This window comes from Enoplosus armatus, chromosome 6 (genome assembly GCF_043641665.1).
Source record: "Enoplosus armatus isolate fEnoArm2 chromosome 6, fEnoArm2.hap1, whole genome shotgun sequence".
Taxonomy (NCBI): domain Eukaryota; kingdom Metazoa; phylum Chordata; class Actinopteri; order Centrarchiformes; family Enoplosidae; genus Enoplosus; species Enoplosus armatus.
The window spans coordinates 24,784,593-24,800,525 of NC_092185.1; the positions used below are offsets into that span (position 1 = coordinate 24,784,593).

Genomic DNA, 15,933 nt, shown 5'->3' on the forward strand with positions numbered 1-15,933 from the left:
CATGTTGGCATTTAGCTTGCCAGACACAGTAATTGATTAAGTAGCCTTGCAAGCAGTCCCAACATTACCACCTATAGCGCCATCTATCTTCCGAGGACACAGTCGGAGTCTAAGAGAATTCTCTCACTGTAGACAAGACAGGAGTTTTAGTGTAAAAATATGAATATACCCAAAGATGCACGCAATGAAATGAAACTCTGACGTCAGGTATGGTCAGTTGCCACAAGAAGTGACCAGCCAAACACGGAAGAACAGTCTTTCTGGATGCAGCAGTTTGTTTCAGTAAAAGAAAGTTCTTCTTTTCTTTCCACTCCAGGAGAAGATGCCACTGGCAGTGGTCGGCAGCAACGTGGTGATCGAGGTGAACGGCAAGAAGGTCAGAGGTCGCCAGTACCCGTGGGGCGTGGCAGAAGGTATGTTCGCTCAGGTCCGCCGCCAGAGAGAGGAAGGACGCGGCTTCCATTTTGTGGGCCAAACAGCGTGGGCCTAGAAAATTAACTAGAAAGGAAGTGCGCACACTTTGAAAGATCATGAGGGGCCACGATTAAGTATTTGTTTTATTTTTTTCAAGAAAGACATTTGGTACACAGTATGTCATAGCATCTTGGTCTGACAGTGAAAAATGTGAGAGGTTGACGCATGTCGGCGTTTTGAAGGTTGATGCGTTTGAGAATGTCCAGCAGTCACGGTATTATCCCAATCATGATGAATGGAGCATGACATCCCTGAGAATGTGGGACATAGTGCATGTTTTTCCACGATGACCCCGTGTATCCACTGAATGTATTAACTACCAGGTGATACAATGACTTGTCAAAATGTGTTCTCGACGGGAAATTCGTCGATGGGTCAAATTTTAAAAAAAGTAAAAAGTGGTACTGCCAAGCCAACTTTCAACATAAGTCTCAGTTTGGGCGGATTTTTGCTGTTGTCACGGGCAAAGTGTGTCCATGAGAAGTCAGACAGTAGTTGACTGGAACAGTTTTGTACATTTGAACAGATATCTAGCTCTACACTCCCTGTCATGAAATACTGGTGACCTTTTGTCCATGAAATATTCGAGAGTCGAATTTGTGAGTGCTTCTGCATTTTCCTTCTTTCTCTCTGCTAGCTTAAAGATATTAGTCTATGGGGGACAATAAACGTTAATGGATTCAATTCCATCTGATTAAAAAGCGTCATCCAATGGGGCCACAGAAGACAAACTCACCTCATCCACCACAGGGAGCGTGGTTTAATACACCCCAGTCTTGCCAGCGGGGAAGCTCTTTTCTTTAATATTTCTTGTTGAAGTCCAGGTAGCGTCCCGTTGCCCGCGACTACAAGCTTGATTAAAGTTCTTATATGTAGTGGAGTTGAGTAGATAACACCTCTGTTTGCAGGGGGAATCAAAATGAGCCCAGTTGTTTATTCGTCCCACGTGTCATTGGACGTTTGCGTCACAACTGTGCACCAATCCGCCCCAAAACTGGATGGAGATTAGTGACGGATATCTGAAGAGCCGGTTAGTGAGACCCGGATGTCTTACGCAGAAGCATTTATTGAAGCTTGGCCAAGGAGAATTCTGAAGGTTACTTCCTGGCGAGGAGTATTTAACCCTTACCAGAAGACTGTTGGGTATTGGATTCAATGCAAGGAACTATGCTTACCTACGTTAATGCAAGTCACGTTGTGTGTCACTTTAGGTCACATTCAGTGCGTATCTTGGAGGAAAACAATCTATCAATGTGGACAGCCTATCGCCCTCGACCTTGGTCCCCTAGGCGATGGACAGGTGCCATGACCGGCCTTTACTTTCATACAGAGAGTTGAACTGTAGCTCGAACAGAGACAGGTCATGCCCTACTACTTTTAGCTGTACAACTGACCTGAATGTGACCTGGAGGAACCACTGTGTCATACCACCTTTTAGCCTAAAGATGGAAAAAGTCCTTCACAACAATGACTGGCAGCTTGTAACGGAGGGTTAGCAGCGAGGAGGACTGTTGAACATGGAATGGCGGTGAACCTTCCTTTTAGAATATTTAATCGTTCCCAAAGTCAGGAAAGAACCTCCATGTTTAATTAGATTGTCTACTATCTGTATTTTTTCTTTCTTCTTTTCTTTTGGTCTTGGAATTGGGGAAATAAATGAGCGCGACATGTCCATAAAGACATTGTTACATTTTGACAAGTATGAAGTTATCTGACAGTTATTACATTTGTTACCTTATACACCCAACCGTCTTCCCCCTCAATGCAAACAAACTCACACGCACACGGTCCTTTTTTCTTTTTGGTAGTGTTGGTCTCGACCCTGATAGGGATTCTGGAAAAGGAGGATATGTTATATAGGGACTTGTTGTTTCAGACCCGACCAACATCAGCGACTGCCACGATGAACTGTTGTTGCTCTTACTGGTGTGTTAGTTTTCATTTTGTTTTCAAGTCCTCTGAAAGATGATCTACTGTATATATCTTTACATAAAGTAATATACCTTTGTTGCTCTGTGGTTGACCGTTTATCAGTCTTTCACTTTTTCATTCTTTCTTTTCTCTCTTTTTTTTTTTCTTTTTTTCTTTTTCCTTTGTCTATTCTTTTCCATGACTGACAGAGGGCATTTTTGGTAAACCAAACCATCTTTCACTTTATTTCAACCTCATTTTCTCTCCTCCTCCTCCTCCTCCTCCCCCCTCAGGGTGTCCCCCAAACTCTCCACCCCCCCCCCCCCCCCACTTTTCTGTTGCTGTGCTGTCTCATCATTAGGCTGATGGTCAAACCAATGCTCTGATCAGACTTGGGATGAATACTTATCAGAACTACTGAAGTGCACCACATTTTGGAAACATTTGAAAAACAATCAAGAACATGGACGGGGGGGAAAAAAGAAGGGAGCATATCATGTTTAAAATCACAAAAGAACATAGACACCAAAATCATTTCATGTGTTCTCGGTAGAACGTTAGCCCCGGCGCTCTTTTGCCGACACTTAACATACACCATGCTGAATGAGCCTCTACAGCGAGTATGGGCCACATTAAGAAGACTTCACTTTTATAAAAAAGATTCTAGTGGCAATTATTAATACAGTGTATCCTTGAGATTCTTATATTTAACAGATTGAATATCAATAACTCAATGTAGCTGATTGTCTTGAAAAGTACTTTTATATATGTTAGGTATGGCAAATACTTGTTGTTGAACAAATACCTCCAACAAAGCAACGACAAATCCAATCGCGCAGCAGTGTCCTTGTACAATCTCATATTCTCCATGTTGTTCACTATCTCCATCAAGAAATTAATTGAAATAAATTCCAGCGTAAATTAGAGCTGTGCCACTCAATGAATCAATCAATAGATTTGTCACATGCAATCATACAAGGTACAATTACAGCGAAACGCACTCCCGCCAATATATGATATATTATAATATATTATATATATATATTTATCACATTGGTATGATATGATGATAAGTAACAAGGAATTGTGGTAGAGAAATCCCGAATATACTGGGGGGTTTTTTATTTACAGTCTCACCACGACATAGTTTGTCCACCAGAGAGCTATTTTTTTGAAAAATTCCGAATGTTGAAATGTCTCGCTCGGCACATAGCTTGGTCACGGATCACAAATTTAAGGGATTCTCATCAGGAATAGTTCACGTGTCCACGTTAAATCGGCAGATATGTCGCAATTGGATTTGGTGTCACTCTCAAATTTCAGTATCGGCCTCAAAAATCCAACATCTGTGGGGCTTTAATGCAAATCTTACCAATCTGTGGCACAAAACTGTCTAACTTCACCATGACTTTAAATTGCGTAAACACTAAGTGTTAGAGGTTTTCCCTTTTCACACTTTTTAGATATTGCTAGTTGCAATACTAAGACAATGTGCAGTACATCACAAAACTAAACAATCCCCGTCAATCCACCCCACACCAAAGGGAAAGACGAACCCACCACATAAACTAACTTGCCATACCCTAGAAACATTTAAACAAGTCTCTGGTCCTCTTATTGTCCGTCATCATAGTGTATGCTAGGCAAAAAGGGGTCCGTGATCTACGAGGTTGACACATGAATAATTCTTTAGTTGTCTTTGTTCTCATCATTTAATTTGACAGTCGACCCCGTGAGACAATCTTGCAAAAACCTTGCTGTGTTTTTTTTTTTTTTTTTTGTGGGATTATTCCAGTTTATTTCAACTTATTTTGATAGCTTTGACTATCATTTCTATCAGGTACGATAATATTGTACTCTCCGCAATGATTACTGAGATCTGGGAACGGGGCGGCGAGTCTCTCGAGCAGTCAGACGATCAGACAGCTTGGAACCAAGGTCACCGCTTCATTTGGAGGTAAAAAAAACTGAAAGGGATCAGACTTCAAATAATTGCACGGGAAAGCTGTGCGCGCACAACTACAGCAAGCACAGCAAGTCAAATAGTTTGTCTTTATTTTCTCTTTCAAACAAGTTTGGCTAACCTGGGGGGGTTTGTTTAAAACCTGCCTGATCGCCTGACTGCTTGTGCTTCTTGCTCCATCCGACGTCTTTTTAGTGATGTCACTTTGTTCCCAGGTCTCAGCACTTCACTTGGGGAGTGTAATGTTATTATGGCTGCTAAAGAGTGATGGCAAACAATATAAAAATGAGACCATGGTTGTAATAAACAGGCATGATCCTGCAAGGTGCGTTTGATGAGGCTTACCTGACACACATCTCCAAATTTCAAATCCCACCCGTTTGTTTGGTGTTCTCAGCAGTTTTGAGGCTTTCACGCACTCTCACTTGTTTTGTCCCAGGTCTGATGCTGTGAATAGTCATGGGGGGCGGGGGGGGGGGGGGACTAGAGGCTGTTTGGTGCTGAAGCTACACCTGCATTAGAAACATCACTCTAACGCTGTGGTTCCCTTCTTTGCTCCTGTGGTATCCCGCGCCGTCGTACCGTTTCACTTCGGCCCTGCTTCACCACACGATTCAACTCACCGCGTTGTGCTCGAGTTGAACTGGTCGCGTTGGCGCCGGGTGAGATCGGTGTGCAGGCCCTCGCTGTATCACTGGACCAAGGACTGGGATCCACCATCCTAACGCATTGCTTATAGGCTCATTATAAGTTCATGAGCAGTTAATGGTGAGTTAGTGTTGTTCCAAAAAGGGCATGTAGCAGCTCATCTAAGTCATCAAGGTAACATGTGACTTGGTATCATGAATTCTCACTCATTAGCGTACTTGGAATTTTAATGTAAGACTTTTACTGCCGAAACACGCTGTGCGCAAAACATCTTGCACACTTATGCATGTTTCAGATAAGCAGTTGTGTGCTCTTGATTCATTAAACCAATGCAGTTCACCGTCATGGCCTAAATACACACCGCTAATGGATAAAGCACTCAGGCTCAAAACACCTGATGGACTGGGACAGTTTTCTGTTATTAAAAGTGTAACCCTGATTGACAAATAAAAAACTAAAATGACTTGGATTGGGGGGGAAAAAAAACAACCTAGAGTTTGCATCAGGTATTTTCTGCCATTCATCAACAAATAAGATCTGTATGCTATAAGTTAAAACCTTTTTTTTTTTTTTTTTTCCTATGACCCTTGACCCCACTTAGCTCCTCCACTTATTCCTTCATTGAGACTTGCACTCCCAGCTGGTCATGCATAGATCCTCATATAACACCCCCTCCAACCACCACCCCTGCACTCTTTAGCCAGTCAGCTTGGACACATGCAGGTTATGGTGTTGATCCGGGCCAAATCTGGGCTGAATCTGGGCCAAACGTAGGCCGATTCTGGCCTCGAAAACCGGGCCAAGACTGAGCCACAATAAACCCAGCTGCTCCAGACCCAGATTTAGCCCCCCACCCCCTCGCTGGGCGCAGACAGTAACTGAAAAACCGTACCCCTCCCCCTCCGTCAGAGCTCGCTCCTCTAGAAGAGACAGGAGGTCAATGGCTGGCTTTGGAGGCCAAGGGGCAGGACTGCTTAAGTTTCATCAATGGTAAGGTGTCCTCCTTATTCACTCCCCTGATGACGACTGACTGCCAGTGGGGTGGAGGCTAACCAATACGGAGCAGCAGTATTTGATGAAGAGGAGGCTGGAGATCCACTACATACATCCTCAGCAGCAGTTTATCTGCAGTCCTTTTCCAGAATCCCGTCTGACCGTGTAACCATGTCTTTGTTGTTGAGATGAAAACTCACAATCATCTAACTGTGCCATGTCGAAATGAGACCCGCTCTGTTTGCTGTTGTCTGACCAAGAACTCTTGTTCGTTCTGACTCTGTGGCGTCTTTGGGGTCCAACAGTGAAAGGCTGTGATCAGATAGGAGGCTTTTTTTTCTCTCTCTCGTGCTGAAACACAAAACTTAGCTGTGAGCATGACTATTAAAACAGAGCAGGACGTCAACTCCCAAGATGCAGGTCTGCTATTTTCTTTCTTCTGTTTTTGTATTATTAAGAAGATGTTAAAGCTGACGGTGTGTAATGACAAAGGGCTCACTTGTAGTGAAGAGCCCACAGAGAATGATCACCAAACTTTGCAGTTTCCCCTCAGCTCTCTGAAGCGCTTTAGCGTCTTTCAGCGCATTTTTGTTTTTCTTGTTTGTTTTATGGCCACCACTTTACTGTTACTGGTCTCACTGGTCTCTGCAATATTATTCTGTGTGTATATATTATACACCAAAAAATAAATAAATGTTAAAAAACAACCTAAAAAACAACCTACAAGTATAGCCATCTCTTAAATCAACAAACCTCTGGATGATTTCGCATACGTCCAATCACACAAAAGACATGACTCACCCTGCTTGGCCCGCTGAGGGTTGGACCCCAACGTCTCGGCTGCCTCGGACACGTTTTTGTCTGACGCCCCGAAACGTAGTTGGCAGTAGGAGCAACATGTTGCAACCCAACCGGGTAAAAGAGAGAGCGAAAGCCATGCGCTCATATCAAAAACCGTCCTATGTGATCATGGCCTGATGTCCCTCTGCCCTTTTTTGTCTTTTGTCAATGTGCTTCTACGACTGACATCGTGCAGTGCCCCCTGAAAATACCTTTCTCTCAATGTGCCCCTCCCTTTATAACCGACTGGATGAATGAATTAACGTTACATACTGTGATATGTGTGTTTTGTACCATGAGGTCTCCATTGAATAACCTGGTGTTTGCTCATATATATATATATATATTTTTCTTTTTTTTTAACCTTTTTTCTATATTGCCACTGCACCGTATATTTTTTTAGCATGTAAATAACTCATTTGTGTTGATCTTACTCACCAAAAACACAGTAACGTGTGTCTCTGCTGGGACTGCCTCTCAATGTGAACACATAGTCAGCAATCAGAAAGAGTCCATTGCAGTTATTTAGCACCTGTAAGTGAGACATGCAAATATCCGTAGGAAGCACAGATATCCATGCTTGCTGTGTATTTCTAGCTCAGTTTCCCCCTTGAGACCAGATAATGATTATTATGATTATTATGATTTGGAAGTGTTCATGTATAGTCATTTTGATGTTTGTGTGTGTGTGTCTCTCTACTTCCCTCTCTGTTTCCTCTCTCTCTCTCTCTCTCTCTCTCTCTCTCTCTTGCTCTCTCGCTCTCCCTGTGTGTTTCAGTGGAGAATGGGGAACACTGCGACTTCACCGTGCTACGCAACATGCTGATCAGGTGAGACCCTTATTCTCATGAATGCAAGTTGATCGCTTAACTTCTTTCCTCCCCATCCCTCCTTCTGGCTCACCATACCTGATTTTGTTTTTTCACAGGACCCACATGCAGGATCTAAAGGACGTCACCAACAATGTCCACTACGAGAATTACCGCAGTAAGAAACTCGCTGCCGTCACCTGTAACGGAGTGGACACCTCCAAGACCAAGGGGCAGCTTACTAAGTACGCCTCAGTTACTAAACTACTACTTCTCTCATTTTAAAAACTTGGAAAAGCTACAAAGGCAGCTTTCCTGTTGCGTTTTCGTCGTTATCAGCCGTAAGCATGCTCGCAAAGAAAGTAAAGGTCATCCACGTAGCACCCGTGGATGACCTCTATTGAATATTAAAGGTGAACAAAACGACTAACAATTAGCCTTCGCCACGGTCAACAGGAGTCCCCTGGCACAGATGGAGGAGGAGCGCAGGGAGCACGTGATGAAAATGAAGAAGATGGAGGCCGAAATGGAGCAGGTGTTCGAAATGAAGGTCAAGGAGAAGAAGCAGAAACTGAAGGACTCAGAGGCTGAGGTGGGTTTGAGGGTGTGTGTGTGTGTGTGTGTGTGTAAACTTCAGGGATATCAATCTGTCCAGTTAGGGAGTATGAGCGATTGTGAATCAGTTTCACCTGTTTTGGTGCAAATGAAAGTGACAGCAGGTGCACTGGAGAGGCAACAGCAAGACAACACCCAAAAAAGGGAATGGTTTTGCAGGTGGTGGCCACCTATCCCTCCTGACTGATTCTTCTCTAGTTTTGACTTTTGCTAGTGTCCTTGTCACTACTGGTAGCATGAGGCAGTACCTGCAGCCCATTCAGGTTGCACAGGTAGTCCAGCTCCTCCAGGATGGCACATCCATACGTGCCGTCGCAAGGTTCGCTGTGTCTCCCAGCACAGTCTCAAGACCATGGAGGAGATACCGGGAGACGGGCCGTTACACGAGGAGAGCCGGACAGGGCCGTAGAAGGGCATCAACCCAGCAGCAGGACCGGTGTCTGCTCCTTTGTGCGAGGGGGAACAGGAGGAGCACTGGCAGAGCCCTACAAAACCTCCAGCGGGCTACTGGTGTGCATGACTCCATGAGGGTGGCATGAGGGCCCAATGTCCTCTAGTTGGACCTGTGCTCACAGCAAAGCACCGTGCAGCTCGACTGGCATTCGCCAGAGAACACCAGAATTGGCAGGCCCGCCATTGGCGCCCTGTTCTCTTCACAGATGAGAGCAGGTTCACACTGAGTACATGTGACTGAGTCTGGAGACGGCGTGGTGAACGTTATGCTGCCTGCAACGTCATCCAGCATGACAGGTTTGGCGGTGGGTCAGTGATGGTCTGGGGAGGCATATCCTTGGAGGGTCGCACAGACCTCCACGTGCTAGTCTACGGTACCGTGACTGTTGTTAGGTACCAGGATGAAATCCTAAGAGCCATTGTCAGACTTCACGCTGGTGCAGTGGCCCCTGGGTTCCTCCTGGTGCAGGACAATGCCCGGCCTCATGTGGCCAGAGTGTGTAGGCGGTTCCTGGATGACAAAGGCATTGATGCCATTGACGGTCCCCAGACCTGAATCTAATTGAGAACCTCTGGGACATTATGTGTCGGTGCATCCGACGCCGCCAAGTAGCACCACAGACTGTCCAGCTCACTGATGCCCTGATCCAGGTCTGGGAGGAGATCCCCCAGGACACCATCCGCCGTCTCATCAGGAGCATGTCCAGACGTTGTCGGGAGTGCATATAGGCGGAGCCATACACACTACTGAGTCACATTATCAGTTGCCGTAATGAAATTCACGCAAATTGGATCAGCCTGTGATTTCAATTTTTTACTTTCATTTTCGGTGTGATATTTGAATCCATTGACCGTTGTTAGGTCATTCTGTTCTCAATGAATTACACAATGTACAGTAAAGATTTTGAACTTGAATAGGTACTTCATTCATCGAGATCCGATGTGTGATTTCAGTGTTCCCTTAATTGTTTTGAGCAGTGTAGATGTTCCAGTTGAAGGCTTCATCATCCAGTGGTACAGCGGTGAACACCTCCTGTACCCAAAGTACGGATTGGCTGGCAATTGTCCATTCGTTCCTTTCGCTTTTCAAAATGGTAGTTCGACTAAAATAAATCTCCACTCAAGGTCAACTTACTATCTTTTCCTGGGGCTTTAAACACTGTATCAGTCTTCAGCAGTGGAGGTTGCTCAATTGTTACGGAAAATAACCACGGACGCCATGACAACTGAACAAACTCCATCCGCAGATGAAGACGGTGAGATGTGGTTGAAAGCTCTGGGGAAAGCTAGTACAGTAAGTTGACCTTGAGTTCAATTATTTTTGTCAGGTACAAGAAGTATATTTCAGGAAAACGTGAAAAACAAAGATGAAAAACTCTATATATATATATATATATATATAAGTAAATGAACAACAGATAGTGATCACGTGCTATCAAAGGGAACATGCAACGGGTCTGGCTGAGTTTAAACATTTCCGATGGGTGTACATTTGAGGTTCCTGATCTGACCTTGGGTCTGTCTGATGTTCTGACCCTCAGCTGGAGCGGCGCCACGAACAGATGAAAAGGAACTTGGAGGCGCAGTACAAAGAGCTGGAGGAGAAGAGACGAGTGTTTGAGGACGAGAAGGCCAACTGGGAGGCTCAGCAGAGAATCCTGGAGCAGCAGAAACTGGACGCCTCCAAGTCAGTAACACGCACACTGACTGATGAGCTATTTAACTGCCAGAATTCTTCATTTAATACATATGTCAACTGTCTGTCCTTTGACAATATTGTTGGCAGGATTTTTTTTTGTAAAATAAGAACTTTTATAAGCACATTTTCTTACCTGTTTGGGACACTAAAGGTTTCCAGTGCAAACGGCAACAAAATCTTGGCACAAAAACCTAAAAAGAAACATAAAGAAATGACCATTTGGTACACATTTTCTGTTATGTTACGTATTCATTTTTGGTTGTCACAGTTAACATATCCAACACACACCATGGAGATGTGAAACATCGGAAAGTAGGGGGGGGTTACATATTAAGTTTAGTTAGTTAGCCGAAAGGCAGGAGTGACACACCATAACTCATTACTGTAGGTGGGGGGGCCTATAAAGGTAAATGGAATTTCCTGTGTGCTGCTCAAGACATTTGAAAAATGACACGTGAGAATCCTGACTGTAAACAATTAGGCACCATGTCTTCAGTAGAAAGTCAGTAACCACGTCTTCCAAATGATCTTGGATACCATATACATCGATTACACAGATCACTTACATGGGATCATTTCCTTGACCGTTCAGGGTCAGCAGATGAATTGGATTGTAGTCTAGCTTTTGAATTCATGCTAAAATCCCATTTCTCATGTCATTAAGTCCACTTTGCTTTCACATGACAAACAAAACGCACCTTAAGCACCCTTGAAGTGAGCCAACGTGACTTTAGCTGAACAGCAACAACTGTGGCTACAAGTAACAATTACAGCAGTATAAAGGTAAATGCCAAAACTTAGCCTGACCAATAGCGCAAGTGGAAAAGAGTCATTAAGTCAATGCACTGGCCCGGTAAAGGAACCCCCCCCCCCCCCCCTCCCATGTTATTGTACAAGATTGTGAGGTAAGCTTCTCACTTTTTTTGTTGTTGTCGTTGTTTCTCACACAGGACGATGGAAAAGAACAAGAAGAAAGGAAAAATCTTTTGAGGAGAGACACGACCTGTTCCTCCATTTACACAAACCAATTGTTTCTTCATCCCCTCAGAACACACACACACACACACACACACACACAAACAGATATAACACTCGTTCCACAACATTCCTCTGTGTTACATTTAACCTGCACCACATGTGGCATGGACGCCATTTACACACACACATACACACACACACACACACACACACATGCAAATGCCCACAACAGCCCACATGCTCGTCCCTCCGCAGGGGTTTCACTGCATCTGTTGAAACCTTCCTCTTTTCACGGGGAATGCATGTTTTTGTGAAATTCTATTTTCCTATGTTTCCTGACGACAAAGAGGAGAGCCCCGGGTTCCTCTGAGCTACAGTACGGAGTTAACACATGGCAGGGACCATGCATAGCCATTTGTACACACGTAGTAGTTGTATGTTCTCTAGATATTCCATAGATCTGCAGATAGATGTACTATCCCTCTCCTCGACGCTCTTTCTTTTATCGTTCTCGGAGATTTAACACAAGCGTATACGCAACTGCAGCACTCGGTCATAAAGCCCTCGTTGAGAGTGTGTCAGGAGAAGGGAGAGTGTATGTGAGGGAAGGCAACGGCACCAGGCGGCAGCTGAGGAGGGGAGAGGTCAGGTTGGGATTAAGGCCCGGTCACACTTCCCGAAATACGGTGGCTCTACCAGCTCGGTGACGCCGTGACTACTTGCAGGGTCAGTTGGCGAATGGCTGTATCTGGCGAGCTAACCGCTGCTAAAGTGCTGTTTAGTCACAGTAAGTAGAACTTCTTTGCATTTTTCTCAGTACTGGGCGCTCATTTTCTATATTGTATAGCATTCAATTCAATAGAGAGTTACTGAAAGTGGGGGAGCTGGCTAAGCAAACTCGTTAGCTAAGGACGCTAACGGAACACATTTTCCCGTAAGCAAACGCGATGTCCTTTTATAAAAAAAAAACAAACAAAAAAAACGTCTCATAACTTTTGACGAACCATTCCTCTTTCGTGGGGCAGTCTGTGCTCCGACAGAGGTGATTTAATAAGAGTTGTTGGGTGCAACACGGCTAATAAGCTACGCCAGCATCCTCTATTTTGGACTCTGGAGGACGGCTTGCTATCGGGCCACAGCGCGAATTCAGGCTTCAAAGTTCACCAAACTCTACTTTTTTAAATGCCCTCGCAAAACCCAAATACACTGATCACAATTTTTTTTGCCATTTTGAATATTTGTGTGACCGGGCCTTTTAAACAGGATTTACAGTGCAGTGGCAGGTGTGTGTGTGTGTGTGTGTGTGTGTGTGTGTGTGTGTTCGAGCAGGGTGTGCTTTATGAAATGTTTGAGGTCGTGGACCCTGTCTGATCTGAGCCAGACAGACAGACAGACAGACAGACAGACAGAAGAAGGGGAGATAAGAATCCTGCGTGTAACAGCAGCCAGAATATTGTCCTCCGCAGTGTGTTTCCTATTTGAATAGAAGACATTATGCAAAAGCCTCATCGGTGTCTCCAACTTTACAGGTAACCGTGACTACAAAGATGTTTTATATTGTGATGTAAGTGATGGGTGTCGTCATCGACCAGCTGTTTCGTGACCATTGTCCCTTCTTGTGTGAAACCGCCAAAAAGGGACAATTCCTCAAAAAGCCGGAATTTTTCCGTTTAACTTTCCTGTCTCTCAAAAGACAACTGTTTGGAGAAGTTTGCCAATTCAGCCATAGCTTTTGTCTCTGACTTCACTTAATTGCACATAAAAGAAATGCTTCCACACACACACACAACAAAACATCACCCCTCTGCTATTCTCTCAAGCAGAAGGTTGAGCCCCGGTCTGAGTCGATTCAGAGTCGGGAAGCGGTGAGCTGTGGCACATCCAAACCTTTTAATATACCTTTCCAAGAGTTGTCATGTTTTATTTTCATATGATGATGATGATAATATTAATAATACTGTATGTACGGTTGAAGAATGACTCCTTAAAGCCCTCGTAGTTTTCTTAAATGACTCATAGATGGATCTGTTATTTTAAGCATAGTTTTTCAGGCTGCCCTGCAGGCTTCCTGATGCATTTAAAACGAAAAGCTTAAGGGACGAACCTTCCACCTTCAACACATCAAATATTACCTGTATGGGTTTGTTCATGATGGAAATGCATATATTGTGTACATACTGGAGGCTGCTCCGTGGCCTTTTTTTTTTTTCTTTGTTTTTTTTTGTTTTTTTTTTCAGACTATTATATGCCAGGAATAACAACAGAACTTGTACTCGGAACAGAAGCTGTTATGTAAAACTTGTCTTAAGAAACCATGAATACATTTCCATACATTTATACACACACACACACACACACACACATATATATAAATATATATACTGTATACATCTATGCCAATGAGTACACCTTCTCAGGACCGCTCTGTTACGCTATATTTTCTCTTTAAGTCCGGAGAAAAGCAATTCTGTGGTCCTACAGGTTAAAAGAAGTGACTGAGTTTTTCTTTGAAATGCTTGTGAACCAGTAACACCAAGTTAAGATAGACATAAGTTTAGGTGGATTATTATTTTTTTTTTTGTAATATTTTCTTTCTTTCTTTTTTTTTTTTTTATATGTACACTGCTTCTCTTCTTTGTTTTATTATGTGTTCTGTCTCTAACTGTACATGGTTAATATTAAAGTTGACAAAGTTATGGTTTAACTCCCAAAGTGTGCAAGTGTCCTTTTTAACACACACACACACACACACACACACACACACACACACACACACACACACACACAAAGTGAATATGGAGTCCATCTTTCTGGATGGGGATTTATCTGAACATTGAACACACATAATGAACATTCCTCCGCCTTTTGCACGTCACTGGCCGCCAGTTCATAGAGTGGGGGTTGTTGTAGTGTAGGTGTCAGGAAGTTCTGCTACAGTACAACTTCTATGCATTATCTTTACATTAAAGATCAATTTTTTTTTTTATAAAAGCGCCATCGCTAACAGGTTGGCAAGCAATTGTCTACCGCGCCTCCAGCAGACACAGAGCAACATTAGCATTCGCTCTCTGAAACATCTTCTCGTTGGACTTTAACGTTGTCTGCAGTCTGGAGCGGGGCAGGTCATGCACAGAGGGTTTATCAGCGTGTCCTTGCTGAAAAACACCTGCCTTCCTTCCCGTGATGCTGGACCGTGCAGCAGATGTGCCGGGGGGACAAAAAAAACGAAAATAGTGATGTCTTAAGAGCTGAAATACCAATCTGGCAGAGACATTTCTCAGACTTTGGCAGTGCAAACACTGAGCTTTCCTTAAAATGAAGCCTGAGTCAATGTTATACATCAACTTGGATGTATATATGCAAATATATCAATCCTATAAATGAATATAAATATCCACAAAAGGCAGTCAGTGAGCTTTAGAGGTGCTGGTCAGTGGATATTGTTACCTTTGGACAGAGCTGTCTTTGTGCTAAGCTAAGCTAAGCTAGCCAACCCCCGTCTGCAGCTTCATATTTAGCTTGCAGACGCGAGAGTGGTATCGACCCTCTTAGCTAACCCTCGACGAGAAAGCGAATGAGCGTATTCCATTAAAGGGGCCATGCACACATCATTATAATGAAGCTTGTTTCACATAGCCGCATTGACAGCCTGACGCCGGCAGCCTGCAGACCTTTTTCACTGTGGCACTTTGACATGTCATAGTAAGAAAAGCACAGATGATGAAACAATGAAAATGAGTGATGGCTGAATTCCATTTAGCTGCCTCAGATTCAGGGTCCTGGTATTGCGCATGCTGGCTCACTGCCACACGCCTGGCTCACAGGGACAGAGCCATCGTCAATGTTATCATTCACCCCTGTGGTGACAAACATTTGAGAGCAGTTGATATGTCATTTGCTGGGATTCGCGTAGTGGATAAAAGAAGCTAGCTCATCATTAGCTGCTAACAGAGACAATCTGAGACTGTCCTCGCGAGAAGCAAAGCAGCATGGGTGGTTTGTCCAAAAATTGACCTTAAAACATCTAAAATATTTCCCTCACAAGCAACCACTGGTGGTAGCGTGATAATTACTGTCCTCTCTGAGAGTCGTGTGACCCTGGTATACAGCAAACCACCACAAAAGGTCTTGGAGAAAGTGCTGGGGTGGATGAGTAGTTATGCAATTAAGGAAAGTATAAGACACTAGAGCCTGCAGTTCATGTCCTGTGTGCAACCAGCAGTCAATGTTGGTTTCTTTTAGGCATGAAAGACATTTTCCCTTAACATTAATGTTTTCAGTCACCGAACTGCAGATCTGAAAAAATACATAAATGAGCTGCAAACTCATTTGGGTGAAATGAATTCCCATGGTCATCCATACCGTGTTGCAGTTGTAGACCTCAATTGAACCCCAGTCATTAGCTACTCTACTCAGAAAACACACATAGCCAGCAATGAAGTCCATCACAGCAATAAAGGTTTTATTAAAATACAAAGATTAAGAATTTATGCGTTTAGGCCTGCAAAACCCAGCATTCATTTAATGAGGTATTATGCAATAATACGTCT

At 43.8% G+C, this 15,933-nt stretch overlaps 1 protein-coding gene across 2 annotated transcripts in view; it reads left to right on the plus strand.

Moving 5' to 3' along the window:
- The window catches only part of LOC139286811 (septin-7-like), a 42,255-nt gene extending 30,631 nt beyond the window's left edge, over positions 1-11,624 (plus strand). For both annotated transcript variants that reach the window (XM_070907730.1, XM_070907731.1), the window contains exons 8-13: positions 317-413; positions 7,608-7,659; positions 7,758-7,883; positions 8,095-8,230; positions 10,248-10,393; positions 11,356-11,624. In XM_070907730.1, the coding sequence (XP_070763831.1) occupies positions 317-413; positions 7,608-7,659; positions 7,758-7,883; positions 8,095-8,230; positions 10,248-10,393; positions 11,356-11,395 (597 nt within the window). In that variant the 3' untranslated portion in view covers positions 11,396-11,624. The remainder of the gene's footprint in view (positions 1-316; positions 414-7,607; positions 7,660-7,757; positions 7,884-8,094; positions 8,231-10,247; positions 10,394-11,355) is intronic.
- Positions 11,625-15,933: the final 4,309 nt, after the last annotated feature.